A 13,443-nucleotide genomic window follows, 5' to 3' on the forward strand; every position below is an offset into this window, starting at 1 on the left:
GTGTACCCGTGTATGTACACGTGTACCTAAACCGGGATTTCATCGGGAATCGCGCACAAGCGGCCTCTTTATCGCGGGTTTATTCGATAAGAGGAATTTCTCGCTGGGGGGGTGGTGGGTGGTGGGTGGGACTGTTCCTTTTCTTTCCGGGAAGATTTCCAGGGGGGTGGATTTTTGCAAATCGGGGCCGGGGGTGGTACCAGGACCTCCGGGTACACGTAATCCCGGGTGGAGGGCAGACGGGAGAGGATGCATTCGCAATCGGCGTTTCCCGAGGGAAAGCGGAGCCGCGGCGGCGACGGGAGCGGGCGCACTGCGCCAAATCGAGTTCGAAATCGAATCCGCGAGCCCGCCGGGAAGAAATATCCCACGGGCGAGGCCTCTGTAAATTTAAAGAGGGCCCGTCCGCGAGGCTGCGACCCGCCAGGAATTCTCAAGCGACTTCCCGGATCCCGGAAGGGACCCCTCTCCCTCTGGACCACGGGGGGATCGCCCCCTCTCGCGGGACCCCCCGAGCCCTCGGACTCCGAGAGATTCCCTCTCCTCCCGTCGGGATTCGAGGGTTCTCCCTCTCTCCCTCTCTCTGGACCATCGGAGAGGTCCTCCTTCCTCGAGAGTGCATCGGGATTCCTCCGATCGGCGCGAACCCATCTCGGATCTTCCTCCGGCTTAAAAAAAAAAAAAAAAGAAGGAACCAAGAGGTCGGCAATCGCCCCCGCGGGAATTTTTCAGAGAGGAAACGGAGGGGAAAAGTGCGAGGGAGAGAAGAAGAAGAGAGAAAAAAAATGGAAAAAAGAAGATACCACGGGAAAATCGGGAAATTAATCCTGGCTGGAGGGGTAATCATTTTGGGGGAGGGGTGAATCATCCAGGCGCGGCGGTTTTTAGCGTTAAATGTTTCAACGGGGAAAGAGGATCACCTTTGACACGTTATCCGTGATATATCCTCTCGCCTTTGAGAGAGGGGAAGAGCGTGGGTTATATTCCGGGAATAAAAATTCCTCCACCCNTGATAAGGCTACGTGAGAATTTTTTCTCGCTTCTCTAATTTTTAATTCAATTATGGAAATAATTTCATTGAGGGAGGGTGCGTTTTGCGAGCGATAAGAGCGACGGAGAGAGACGAAAGGCAAGATTGCGGCGGAAAGAGAGAGAGAGAGAGGGGCCAGAGAGGAATAACCATCTACTTACTCATTGCGCCTCGCATGATTCGATCAGAATCGATTCTCCGAGGGGGGTTGGGGGGGTTCGGGGGGGTGCCACCCGCGAACCCCTTTGAAGCCTCGGAACCTCGTTAGAGATCCCATAGACGGGAAGAGAGAACGCGCAAGAGAGAAGGAAGAGGCGACGGAGGGAGAGAGAAGGTGATACCTAAGTTTAGGAAGGGGTTGGAGGGGAGGAGGAGGGGGTTGGTTGGAGGGAAACGAGAAGGAAAAGTCGGAAAAGGCCCTCGCCGCCCCCGGGAAATGGCGTACAGACTTTTCCACTCTCCCTTAAGCGAAACGACGTACCGCGGGGAGGATCCCCTTCCCTCCTCATCCCCCCCCCCCCCCCCCCTGGCGAGTTACCGCGATCGTCGGGAAATTTGGGAAAATTTTCCCTGTCCCTCTAGCCTTCGCGCGGGGAATTATCGCCGAGTTTCCTTTAGTTCGTCCCGTTATGGGAGGGAGGGAAGAGGAGGACAATTCGGAGGGTGGGTAATTTCAAAGGGAAATTCCCCCGGAAGCCCCTGGGCCTAGGGGTTAGTTCCGAATTTCCATTTTCCGCGGTCTCTCGATTCTCCACGGAAAAGAGGCGCCACTTCTTTCCCTCGACGTCGCGGCGGAGAGGGTGGACGGGGGGGAGGGGTTCCCTGGGACGTGATAACGCTTCCCGGCGTCGTTCCCCCGGAGAGGGTTCCTCGGGATCGGAGGAAAAAGAGGCGAGGAAACTCCTTTTGGAAAACTCGTAGGGAAGAGGGGGGAGGTTTCGAAAATCAGATAGGCCCAGGGCCAGGAGACCCGATATCCAGATCGCCTAGTGTGATAACTGGGGAGGGGGGGAGGGGGGCTTACTCGGGGAGGCGATTTATGTCCTTCCCAGGACCAAAGGGATCCTCCGGAGAGGACTTTCCTCCTCGCGATCCCATTTCCCTGGGTGTACGTGCCCATAGAGAGGAGAATGTTACACATTTCCTCGCGGATGGGGCGTGGAAAATGGGGAGGAAAAATCGGTGAGGTCGGGAAAACCTCGCGAGCGTTCATTAGACGGGGAGCGTCTTGCGTCGGTTTCGGAAGTACGATACCTTTGATCGACTTCGAGGGGGGTCCCGGGGGACTACGCTCTTTCCGGGCACCGCTTTCCTCTGGAGGGGCTCTTTCTCCCTCTCGCTCCCGGAGAAGCGTCCTCCAGGTCGCCGGCTCTCCGAGAACTCCGGGAATTATTTATCCTCCAGGACCTCCGAGGACCTCTTTTTTCGCTTCTTTTTTTCTTCCCCTCCCCCGCGAGGGTCGACGTACTCTGGGAGAAGGGGGAAAAGTGCCTTTTCGGCGAGACGCTTCTTATCAGAGGAAAACCCTCTTTCGGATTTTCGTCCCCTCCTCATTACGTCTTCTTCTCTCGAGAGAGAGAGGGTTTCTCTCCCTCCCTCTCTCGGGAAGGGGGGCAATGAGGAAGCGAAAGGATAAAAGGTTGAAAAGCCCGAAACGACGCGTGAAGAGTGAACACGCATTGGGGGTGGGGGTGGGGGTGGGGGCCCCCACGTGAAAATTAGTCAATGGCAATCGACTCCGGGGGAGGTTAATTCCGGACGAATCGGGAAATCGTTCCAGAGGGAGACCTTTTGAGGGAGGAAACAGAGCGCGCGGGGGCGGTGGAAAAAAGTCCTGTGAAAAATACATCGAGAGAAGGGGGGGGGCAGAGGGGCGGAGAGGTAGAGAGACAGGCTAGGAGGGGGGCAATCGGTCTAGGTAAAAAAGGGATACCAGCTCGCGACGAGAGACAAAAGAGATTTACCCACTCGGGGGATGGAGTCGAGGGAGGCTGGAATCCCTCGGAGGGAGGAGGGGGGGCGGTGAAGTACGTATTGGGGGATTTAGAGGACTTTCACACCTGCCGCGGGGAGAGGAATAATCGCCTGTATCGATAATCGAAATCGAATTCGAGCTCTCGAGGATAGGGGGAGTGTGCCGCGAAAGGGGGACTATCCCGTCTCCAGCAGGGGAAGGGGAGTACGTTTTTTTCGAGCCCCTGCCTGTTGGACTTTGGAAAATTCTCTTTTCTTTATTTATTCTTCTTTTTTTTTTAGTTCTTCTTCTTTTTCCTTTCTACCCACGTCCCCGTAAATTGGGGCTCTTCTCGCTTTCGTCGCCGACTGGGGGAAGGGAAAATGTAAGGTAAGGGTGGTGGCGGGGTGCGTGCTCGAATCTCTCCCGGATTTCTGGCCTAGGGGTGAATCGTGCCCATAATTATGAAAGTGGTCTAAGTCATATATTCTTTGTTTCGAAATTACATTGAATTAATTTCGTTTGAAATAATATGCCGTGAAATAACTGATAAACTGATTTTCTTTTTTTTTAATTTTGACTTAGACCACTTTCATAATTATGGGCACAATTCAAGAACTCGCGTATGACGGAATTTTAGGAAGAGGTGTGACGAGAGATTTCTTTTCTCTATTTTTCTTTTTTTCTCCCCTTAACTTTCTACAGGACTCGAGATACGCGACGAGATGCCGGGAGGGACGGAGGGGTCGCGGGGGGCAGAGTGACGGCGGAGGTCCTGGGACAGAGGATGGTCCTGGACCCGGGGAGAGGGAGATGCCAGGCCCACGGGGGGCCGGGTCGCGGCCTGATAACCGCAGGTGATAACCAGGGATAACGCCGATCGCCGATCCTCGCGGGGGAGGCCGCAAGGTGGAAGAGGAGACCCAGGGCTCGGAAGGAACGATGAACCACGGGGGCGGATACGGGACCGGGCCCCAGGAGAGGGTGCACCAGGTACCCCGGACACCTGCCCCGGTAGAGAAGTGCCCATACGAGAGCTATCAGTCCCAGATACCGGATTGCTGTGCCGCGGCTGCCAAGGTCAGGGATCCTTATCCGAGGCCTCCCAGCGGATACGACGGCAGGTGCTACGACGAGTGCCACCGCAGGACGCCCTTCCAGGACGACGCCTTCTCCCAGGTAAATTATGCACCTCCAGCCTACGTACAAGGTTCCCCTCCTTGGCCTCGTATTTCACCCCGTGAAACCTCCTCCCAGGGCGCGACGCCTTCTCACGGGGATGGGATCCGCGTCCCTGACCTGGGTCAAGGTACACTCCGGGCAGGAGAGGCGCAAGGACGCCTCCCTTCTCTCGCGGATTACCGGCCGGTAATTAAATTCGACCTAATTGGGGAGGTCTTTTTACGGTCCTGCCGATTGGTTATCGATTCCTCGGGGAGGGTCCCCGAGGGACGCCGTCTCTCCTCCCGTCCGATTTCTTCCCTCCGCTCTCACGGGATCCTGGGGGAGGCCGACTCTCGATCCGAGTCGATCCTCTCCCCTTCGATATTCTCCCTGCCTGGTCGGGGAGCCGATCGAAAGGTGTCGGTTCGAAATTCTATTTAACGCGGCACGCAAATCACCGGGGGGTGGGATCCGCCCTCCCACGATAACGGCCACGGGGCCCTTAAACGTTAACGAGGGGATCGTGTAAGGGTTCGAGGCGGCTCGTAAAAGGGTGTTATTGTTGCCGTTATACGTGTAGACGCGGCCCCCCCGTTGAAGCGCCTGTAAAGCGCTCGGATTCAATAAGGAATGAAGTCCCCGGGACTCCTAACCCTCGGAGAGGGGGTCCTTCGGGAGGAAATTCAGGAACAACTCCATCGGCCCCGGAGATAACGCTCGCGGTTAGCGGTGGGGTGCCCGCGGGCGATAAGAATTTCGTGATAAGAATTCCCGAGGTACGGAACGGACGGGAGAAAATGGGAAATTGAACGTTTCTTCGGATCTCTTTCCCTCTCCCTCTTCCCCTTATCACTAGGGGCGATAGGGGGATGCTGCGGACGGGGGTGGCGGGTGCACCCCTCGGTGGGACGCGCGGTACCAAAGTAATTTATACATCGGGTGGTCCCGGTGGTGTCTCATCAATTTCCAGGAGAGTGCCCCGACCAACCCCCGGGTCCTTTTTCTTTGGGCCACGTCCTGGGGGTGGCCGGCTGACGGGGGAGAGGAGGGAAAAAATATGTTCGACGAGTGCTCGGCCCCTCGCTCAGGAGGTCGTAACAACAATGGGGGAGAGGGAGAGGGCCTCGGGAGGGAAAGGAGGGAAAAAGAAGGACCTACGGGGATGGAAAGACAGAGGGGGCGCGGATCGATCTCGGCGGAGCCCATTAGGGATGCGAATCGCTCGGCCCACCGAACGGACCCTTTATCTACCGATAGGGCGCGAAAGGAGAAATCGGGAAAATCGGAAAAATGGAAAAATCAAAGGGAATGAAATAATGGAGGGATTTGGGAAGTAGGGTGAGGAGACGTAACGCCCATGGTTGGTTTCATAGAAACTGGACCTAGAATCCGGACCCTGGATTTACAAGGTCTAACGACGCGAGCGCTACTTGCGGATAATGAGGGAACTACGATACTACATGAAAATGTAAATGACCTGAAAAGCTTTTAATTTGGCAATTATGGTACGCAAAGTACGATAATCCGCGCGTGATACTTGGAATGTGATGTTTTTACCGCGATAATGTTTATTTTAACGATAATTTTTGCGGATAATGAGGGAACTACGATACTACATGAAAATGTAAATTACGTAAAACGCTTTTAATTTGGCAATTATGGTACGCAAAGTACGATAATCCGCGCGTAATATTCGGAATGTGATGTTTTTAATGTGGTAATGTTTATTGTAACGATAATTCTTATGGAAAATGAGGGAACTCCGATCCTACATGAAGATGTAAATTACCTAAAGAGCTTTTAATTTGGCGATAATGGCACGTAAAGTACGATAATCCGCGCGTGATACTCGGAATGTAATGTTTCCAACGCGATAACGTTTGTCTTAACGATAATCTTCAATCGCAAAATTTCTCTTAGGATTTAATCCGAAGAAATCCTCAGATCCTGGCCCCTTAAATAGGGGAGGATCTCGATACGTGGCGTTTCATCTCCTTACCCCACTTCTCGCGAAAAGGGTGGATTAATGTGCGGAGGGCTCGGTGAATCTGAAAATGTAAATCCTTTGACCGGTGTCGTGTTACCCACTGTCCAGGATGTTCCTCCGTCGTTCCATCGGCCTCAGTCGAGGCTCGGGTACGAGGACCGACCCCAGTCCAGGGTGGGGTACACCACGGACTCGAGGTGTGCCAGTAGGCTGGGATACGACGACACCGGTGGAGGATACCTGGACCAGAGCGACCCCAGGATGTACTGCACCGGAGGGTACTGCATGGGCGACACGATGATGGCCACTTCGAGGGGGGTCTGCGGGGAGGAGGTCGAGCTGGACATGCGGAGACACATTCAGGCGTGCGCCTGCACCTGCAACCACATGGGTTACGGGAACTACATGGACTATCAGGTTAGTGGACGCGCCCTGCACCCTCCCCGTCCTGAATCTCGCGATCCTGGGTCTTCCATTTCCTTTTATTATTTTTTCCGAATTTTTTTTTTCCCTCCACGGAGAAGGAGAAAGAAAAAAACAAGAGGATAAGAACACGAAGAGTGAGGAAAATGATCCCCGGGACGCGCAATTACCGCGATTTGAGCGGACCGCCGGTGCAATTATTCCCGTAATGCCGCGCTAATTAGCGTAGGGCTCTTTCTTCGGAGACGAAGATGCGAGGGGGGTGGAGGGTGGTGGGACAGGGTGGACGGTCCGGCCGGGCGCGAGGTCTTTCAACGTGTCCTGGAGCGCGTAATGAAGCTGCACGCCGAGGTCCTGTGGGATGAAAGGGGGGAAAAACGACACCGTCGAAATGCCCGCGGAAAACTCGGCCAGAAAGAGGGTGGAGAGGCCGGGGGAATCTCTGATTTTTTAAACATTTTCCTCCCACCCCTCCCCCCTGCACTCTTTGCCACGTCTTTCTCATCCTCCCTTTTGCGCCGAAAGGACCGGCGACGTCTCTGATCCTGCAGGACGCGCGAAAACTCGACCGGAAAAGTGTGTTTTCCCGGGTTAATTCGGGAAAACCTCGAGAGGAGAGAGAGCCGCGTTCACTCCCGCGAAGAGTGACAAAATTCCGGTAGAATTTTCTTTTTTTTCTTTTTTAATAATTAAATTTCCTCCACGAGACGAAACGATCCCCCTGTAATTCGGGAGATGGGTTTTGGGAAAAGTGTGTGTCTCGAATCTGAAAAGTCCCTTCGATTTTTCCCCTAGGAATCGTTTCTCTTATTCCACCCCTCTTACGCAGGAATTTTTTCCGCCCCCCTGGAACGGTCTGAACAGGTGCCAGATAAATTCCCAGTTAAACGCGAATCCGATGATCGGCGAAGCACCCTCGCTAATCCCCCCCCTTTGCAGAGCCTTTGAAAAACTTTCCGAACTTTTAGCACCCCTGAAAGGAGATAGGGAGAAACCAACCCCCCTTTCGCTCCTCTCCCTGCCATCCGGATTTAAAGAGAGAGGAACTAATTCTTGTCGCTTAAAAAATTCACGCGATCTCCCGGCGGGGGCTTAGGGGGGTGGTGCAAAAGTAAGGTGGAAAAAGCGCGGGGGGGTGTCGGGGGCGAAAATAAAAGAGTACACGGGGGTGGTTCGCGTGAGTCTTCGCGCTCGCCGACTCGTATTTCATCTTTTATGTTTTACCCCCGGACTTTGATGCGGTCGAGAAATCTTCCATAAAAGTTGGAAAGCCGCGGGGGTGCGGGGGGTGTAACGTGGAGGTTCGGGACGAAGTAACGACATTCCGCCCCCCCCCCCCGTCTTTACGATTATGCGATTTTCCGTAACCCCAGGATCTTCTGGCCGCGCGGCGGCGAATCTTCCTTTTTTCCAGAGTTCCGGGCGGATTTTCCAAATTGTATGGTTTTTCTATTTTTTTTTCTCGCGCCGGTTTTTTCGACTCTCGACTCGTTCTTCGACGACTCCAGAATTAAGGCGAAGGGAAAACCTCGAATAGGTCGATTCTGATAAGCCACTGTGTTCGAAATTTCGACGCGTGACTCGCGATTGCTTAAGGTGATATGAAAGTGTCATGTAGCTATACGAAAAAGTCAAAATATTTATAAAATTTTTCTCCTCAAATCGGGCGATTCTGATAAGCCATTTTTTTTATTGTGCGTATTGAATCGAAGTGTCAGAAATTTTGACGGATGACTCGCGATTGCTTAAGGTGATATGAAAGTGTCATGTAGCCATGCCAAAAAGTCAAAATATTAATAAAATTTTTCTTCTCAAATCGGGCGATTCTGGTAAGCCATTTTTTTATTGTACGTATTGAATCGGAGTGTCCGAAATTTTGACGCATGACTCGCCATTGCTTAAGGTGATATGAAAGTGTCATGTAGCCATACCAAAACGTCAAAATATTAATAAAATTTTTCTTCTCAAATCGGGCGATTCTGATAAGCCATTTTTTTATTGTACGTATTGAATCGGAGTGTCAGAAATTTTGACGCATGACTCGCGATTGCTTAAGGTGATATGAAAGTGTCATGAGCATTCAAAACGGCATTGCCACGAAAAAAAAAAAAGGGGTACAGATGAATTTCACTTTATCGAGCTCGATGAAATTTCTTAGCGCCTTTCATGTCCCCTTAATTCCTCGGCGATATGCCGTCTCTACGCCGTCAGTCGTTAGTCCCGTGCGGGACGTTTGCACGCGGAAAAGCGGAGAAACGAGCGGGTTAAATGCGGCGGATCGTTATCGCGAGCGGAGTCGCCTGAATAATCGAAACAGCCGAGCCAAAGGACGCGAAACGACGAGGTGGAGGGAACGCACTGCCGATTTTCCGATTTTTCATTTCCGATCACCGAGTCCGGTATATCCGCGCCGCGGAAAATGAACCGCGGTAATTGGCCCGCGGTTCCTTAAGTATATTTCGGCGCCTAACAATTAACGAGCGGGGACTATTGTTTATTAACTAGCCCCCGTCGACAAACGACCCCCTCAAAGGCCCGTCGAATTTTTTTCGGGACTCGGGATTTCCGCGCGGAAAAGTCCGCCGCAACGCGTTGGCCGGGTGCCAGTGCGCACTGCGCGGGGAAAGAAAGAGAGAGAGAGAAAAAAAGGGGGAAGAAAAAAAAAATGAAGGAACGACAACGGGCGAAAAAGGGAGGGAGAGAAGAAAAAATGAGAGGGGGTACCCCGAGCGCGGTTATCAATCAACGCGGAATCGCGAGGCGGTGATAAGGGGTTCCTCGGGAGATCGCGAGGAGAAGAAAGAAAAAAAATAAATAAAAGAATGGTGAAAAAAGAACGAAAATTATGGGAATCGCAACCATTTTGGGACAAAAAAAAGGGATTGCTGTAATCAGCGTAACATGGTTAGGGTTCCTTATCACTCAGTCAAGGTACGAGGGACGAGTAGTTCTAAAATTGCGGATAATTGTGATTTTCCCGAGGATTCCTTTTTTGTCCTTTTCCGCGCGAGGGTGCACTTCTGGACATAACCTAAAAATCGGGGGATTTCCTGGAGGGGTGCTCGAGTTCCCGGAAGTCGAGCCGGTGATTAGAAATTGGAGAATCTGTCGGGAATTTCTTCGGGGGGGGAAAGAGCAACCCCTAGAAATTCCGTCGAAAGTTCTAACTGGTCCAGGGGATGTTCCATCCCCTTCTTCGTCTCCGATGACCGGTATCCTGTCTACGTTCTTCTCGTGGGTCCGTGCCAAGGCATTAAGCGTCGTTCACACTCTGGGAGAGCGAGAGGAGAGGGAGATAGCGAAGCCCTCGTAGCATGTAAATCGCAGGGGTGGTTTCTCGCGCCTAATGGAACGACCGGTTAGCCCCCTGTTTGCCCGGAACGTTTTACGGCCCTGGCCCATTACGGGGGGGTCCGAGCTTTCCCACAGGATAAATAACTCCTCCAGGAGCTATCCTCGAGTCGAGTTTGCCCGGCTAATGGGGGACCGAGGGTATCGTCCAAGGACCGTCCCTCTGATACCCGACTGATAAGGCGAATCGTCGCGGCCCATCCGTCCAATCATCAAGGAAACGCGTCTGGTTGATATCACCAGGCGCGATAAGAGCCACCCGAGTCCCAGCAAATTTCACGGTTTTTCTTTTTTTTTTTCCACCCCGCCCGTCCGAAGTGCGGCCGTTTAGCGCGGAATCACCGGAGAGCGGTGAAACCGGCCGCCCCTTCCCGAAAACCGGGGGAAATCCGATATCGGCCCCCCCGGTCCGACAGAGGGGTTGGATCGGGCATAAAGGGTTGTTTGGATATCTGAAATTTCGAAAGTAACCCCTACCACCCGGGATCGCCGGTGCAATGGACGCCGCCCATTACGGAATCCACCCCTTTGACCCGAGGTATCATCGCGCGGAATTCACCCCTGCCCTCCGCCCCCTCCGGCCCCGGGATTATTTCCACGGCTCGAAATGACCAGGTGCTCGCGACAAAGGGGGTTTATCACCGTGAAATGTCGCCGGAGACGCCCCCCTCCGGGAAGAGGGGGTCGGTCCGATTTCCATCCCCTGATCGCTTTTCCGCCCTTTCTCCCGTGCGATCGTTTAGCGGGCATTCGGCGCCCGGGGAAAAGGGGGTGAGTAATTGCGTGGGGCAGACTATACCAGGGTGGGAGGGGGTGGTCGAAAGTTGTCGCGCCGAGGGGGTGGCAGCCCCCGTCTTGTGCGCGTCTCGCGTCCTTCCCGCCCCCTCCCCCTCCGCGGAGGAGCCTCCCTTTGTGTCTCCCCTTCTGGTTTTCTGCTTTTCCGCTTTTCTGAGCTTCCCCCTCTTCCCCCGGCCGGGGCGAGGGCTCGCAGGACCCGGGGGTGGCTTTTGTGCCGGCACCCCCGGCGTCGCTTTGGAGCCTCCCCTCGGAGCTTTTTCGAAAAATCCCGAGACGCTCGCCCGGCCGGAAAAAGAAGCCGCGTGGGGTGGATGGGGCAGGGGCAGGGGGGGGGCGAAAGAAAGGGTCGCGCCGACGGGGGGAGGGCGAGCCGCGATCTCGCGATTTTCCGGGGAAATTGTCGCGACTTTCCCTCCTCCGCACCCTCGGCAAGATGGCCGTTCATCGGCCACCGGGGGTTGCTATTGTGGACGCTAATCGAATTTCGGAGGGTAGAAAGGAGCCACACCCCCCGCCCCCCCTTACCCCTTTACGGCTTAATTGGGGAGCGACGTCATTTTTGTCGCAGCCCCTGATTGAGTTACGGCTGGGCTGGCCCGGGAAAGCTCGCCTCGGGCTTGAATTTTGCTTTTCCCTCTAAATATATACATTTTTCCCCCCCTTTTTTCTTTTTTTTTTTCATTTCCACCCCCTTCGTCAGGACGGAGTCGGCCAATCACGGGTACACGGTAATTTAATCTCCGCGGGGGGTTTACCCGACAATTTTTATGATTTTTCTATTTTTCCCCTTTCTGGGATGTTTCCTTCGTTCCTCTTTTTTTCCTCCCTTTTCTACTCCATTCCGCCCACTTGGAAAATTCGAAGGTGGCTGATGCCAGGGGGTGGGGTTACCCTCCCGAGGATTTAAAGGAATCGCTCCCGCCGACAGGGGGTGGAGTGCTCCTCGAGGTTCGGGCACGCGGGTCCCCCGGAACACCTTGGACGTATCGGAAATCGATGGCAATCAATCAGCGCCACTTCGCGCTCGATTCCGCATGACAAATCGCTGGAGCATCCCCTCCGGTGCATCCCCTAATAAACACTCGACGCGGCGTTCGAACGTGTCCTCGAGAGCTCGAGGCTCCCCCCCCCCCGAGTGCCGGGTCGAAATCAAAATCAATTTTCGAGTCCACCCCCCGGGCTCCCGCCCTTCGTCCCCGGAACCGGGGACGCAGGGGTGGAGGGCGCTTTTCGAACCCCCCCGGATCATTCGGAAGACGACGTCGATCGTAAAATCCTCCTCTTCCCTTCTTCGTAAGGAAGATCCGATTAACCTGGCCTCGGACTGGGGGGAGTGTACTCCTTTAAAGGGTGGAGGCAAAAAATGAGTGTCTACTTGGCAATTAATGTCTAAGTTCACTACCCCCGTTTAATTGTATCCCGATTTTTAATGCTGCAAGGGGTGGCGCCGGGCGAGCCAAGAAGCCGACCCTCGGCTTTTCGCTTTTTCTCTTTCTCTCTCTCTCTCTCTCTTGCACCCCTTCTCCTCCTCCTTTTTTAATTTCCTGAAAGTCTGAGCACCTCGTCGAGGGAAAGCGCCGTTGCGGGGGTTCCTCTTTTTCTCCCTCTCTCTCTCCCTCCCTCTGTCTCTCTTTCTTTTTTCTCTTTTTCCCACCCCCGACACGCAACGGGGACTTTTCCGCCTGGGAGGCCGCCCCAGGTCCCAGCCGACTCTTCCGAGTGGCCGATTTTTAGAACATTAACCGGCAGTATCAAAGGGAACGACCCCCCTCGACCCAGGGGGTGGTTGGGGTGGGATGAGGGGGGCGGCTCGCGAAACCCTCCGAGAGTTTGCGAGATAGCTATTAGGAGTCCCTCCGAAAAGCCTACCGACGTCTCCCGAAAATGATCCGAAATGTTCCAGCAAAAGTCTCCTGTAAAAAAAGGGGGGGCCCCCCAGGGGGGGCAGGAAAAATCCCTTCCTGGACCACCGAGGACGATTTCGTCCTATTGATCTCCCGGAGAGACCGACCGAGATGAAAGACCTTGACATCGATACCGGGAACAACAGCCCCCCTCCCTCCGGACCCCTATTCCAGCATCCCGAGGGACGCCCCTCTCTCCCCTCATTTCGATCCCCTGGAGTCCCTCTTTCCTCCCGAGGGACGCGTATCGGGTCCGCTTCCGTCGGTCTCCCGAGGGACTCCCAAAGACCCGGTGGGGCTTATCGTCCCTGTTATCGGGCAATCTGCACTCCCGACGCAACCGCGCTCTGATAATGGAATATATATGTGTATATATATATATATACGACGTACACGTCCAGTCCCCAGGGGGGGTGGGGGAGGAGATTCCCTCGGGAACCGGCGCGGATTGAATCCTATCGGGAGGAAGTAATGGCCCACGGATCTCGAGGGGGCGAGAGGGGTGCCGGAAAAAATTGTTTAGGGTATTTAGAAGGGGGCTAAGGAACGAGGAGGGCCCGACGGACGGGGTGGACGACGTCGGCGTCGCGACGCCCGGTGATTAAGCGCGCTTTAATCGGTTCCCCGATACGAGAAAATGGCGCGGCCCGCGCGATGTAATTAATGTTTCATTAGAATTTCATAAAATCCGGAATATCAGCGCTTTATTGCGCGTCGAGAGGGAACGGGACGTGGCGGGNGGAAGGAAGGGGGATATTAATCGGGAACCCCCTCGAGAGTCGCTTTGGGGTGCGCGACAAGCATTCGGAGCAACTTCTCGGTCTCGATTTCC

At 54.3% G+C, this 13,443-nt stretch overlaps 1 protein-coding gene across 1 annotated transcript in view; it reads left to right on the forward strand.

The window, feature by feature from the left end:
• The first annotated feature begins 3,926 nt into the window (after positions 1 to 3,926).
• Positions 3,927 to 13,443, forward strand: part of LOC105694989 (dipeptidase 1) — a 33,343-nt gene continuing 23,826 nt past the window's right edge. Inside the window, exons 1-2 of the mRNA XM_012416191.1 lie at positions 3,927 to 4,163; positions 6,244 to 6,552. Of these exons, the coding sequence (XP_012271614.1) occupies positions 3,927 to 4,163; positions 6,244 to 6,552 (546 nt within the window). The remainder of the gene's footprint in view (positions 4,164 to 6,243; positions 6,553 to 13,443) is intronic.

The sequence above is a fragment of the Orussus abietinus genome, unplaced genomic scaffold (genome assembly GCF_000612105.2).
Source record: "Orussus abietinus isolate OABI.00-Male unplaced genomic scaffold, Oabi_2.0 scaffold35, whole genome shotgun sequence".
In the NCBI taxonomy this organism is placed as follows: domain Eukaryota; kingdom Metazoa; phylum Arthropoda; class Insecta; order Hymenoptera; family Orussidae; genus Orussus; species Orussus abietinus.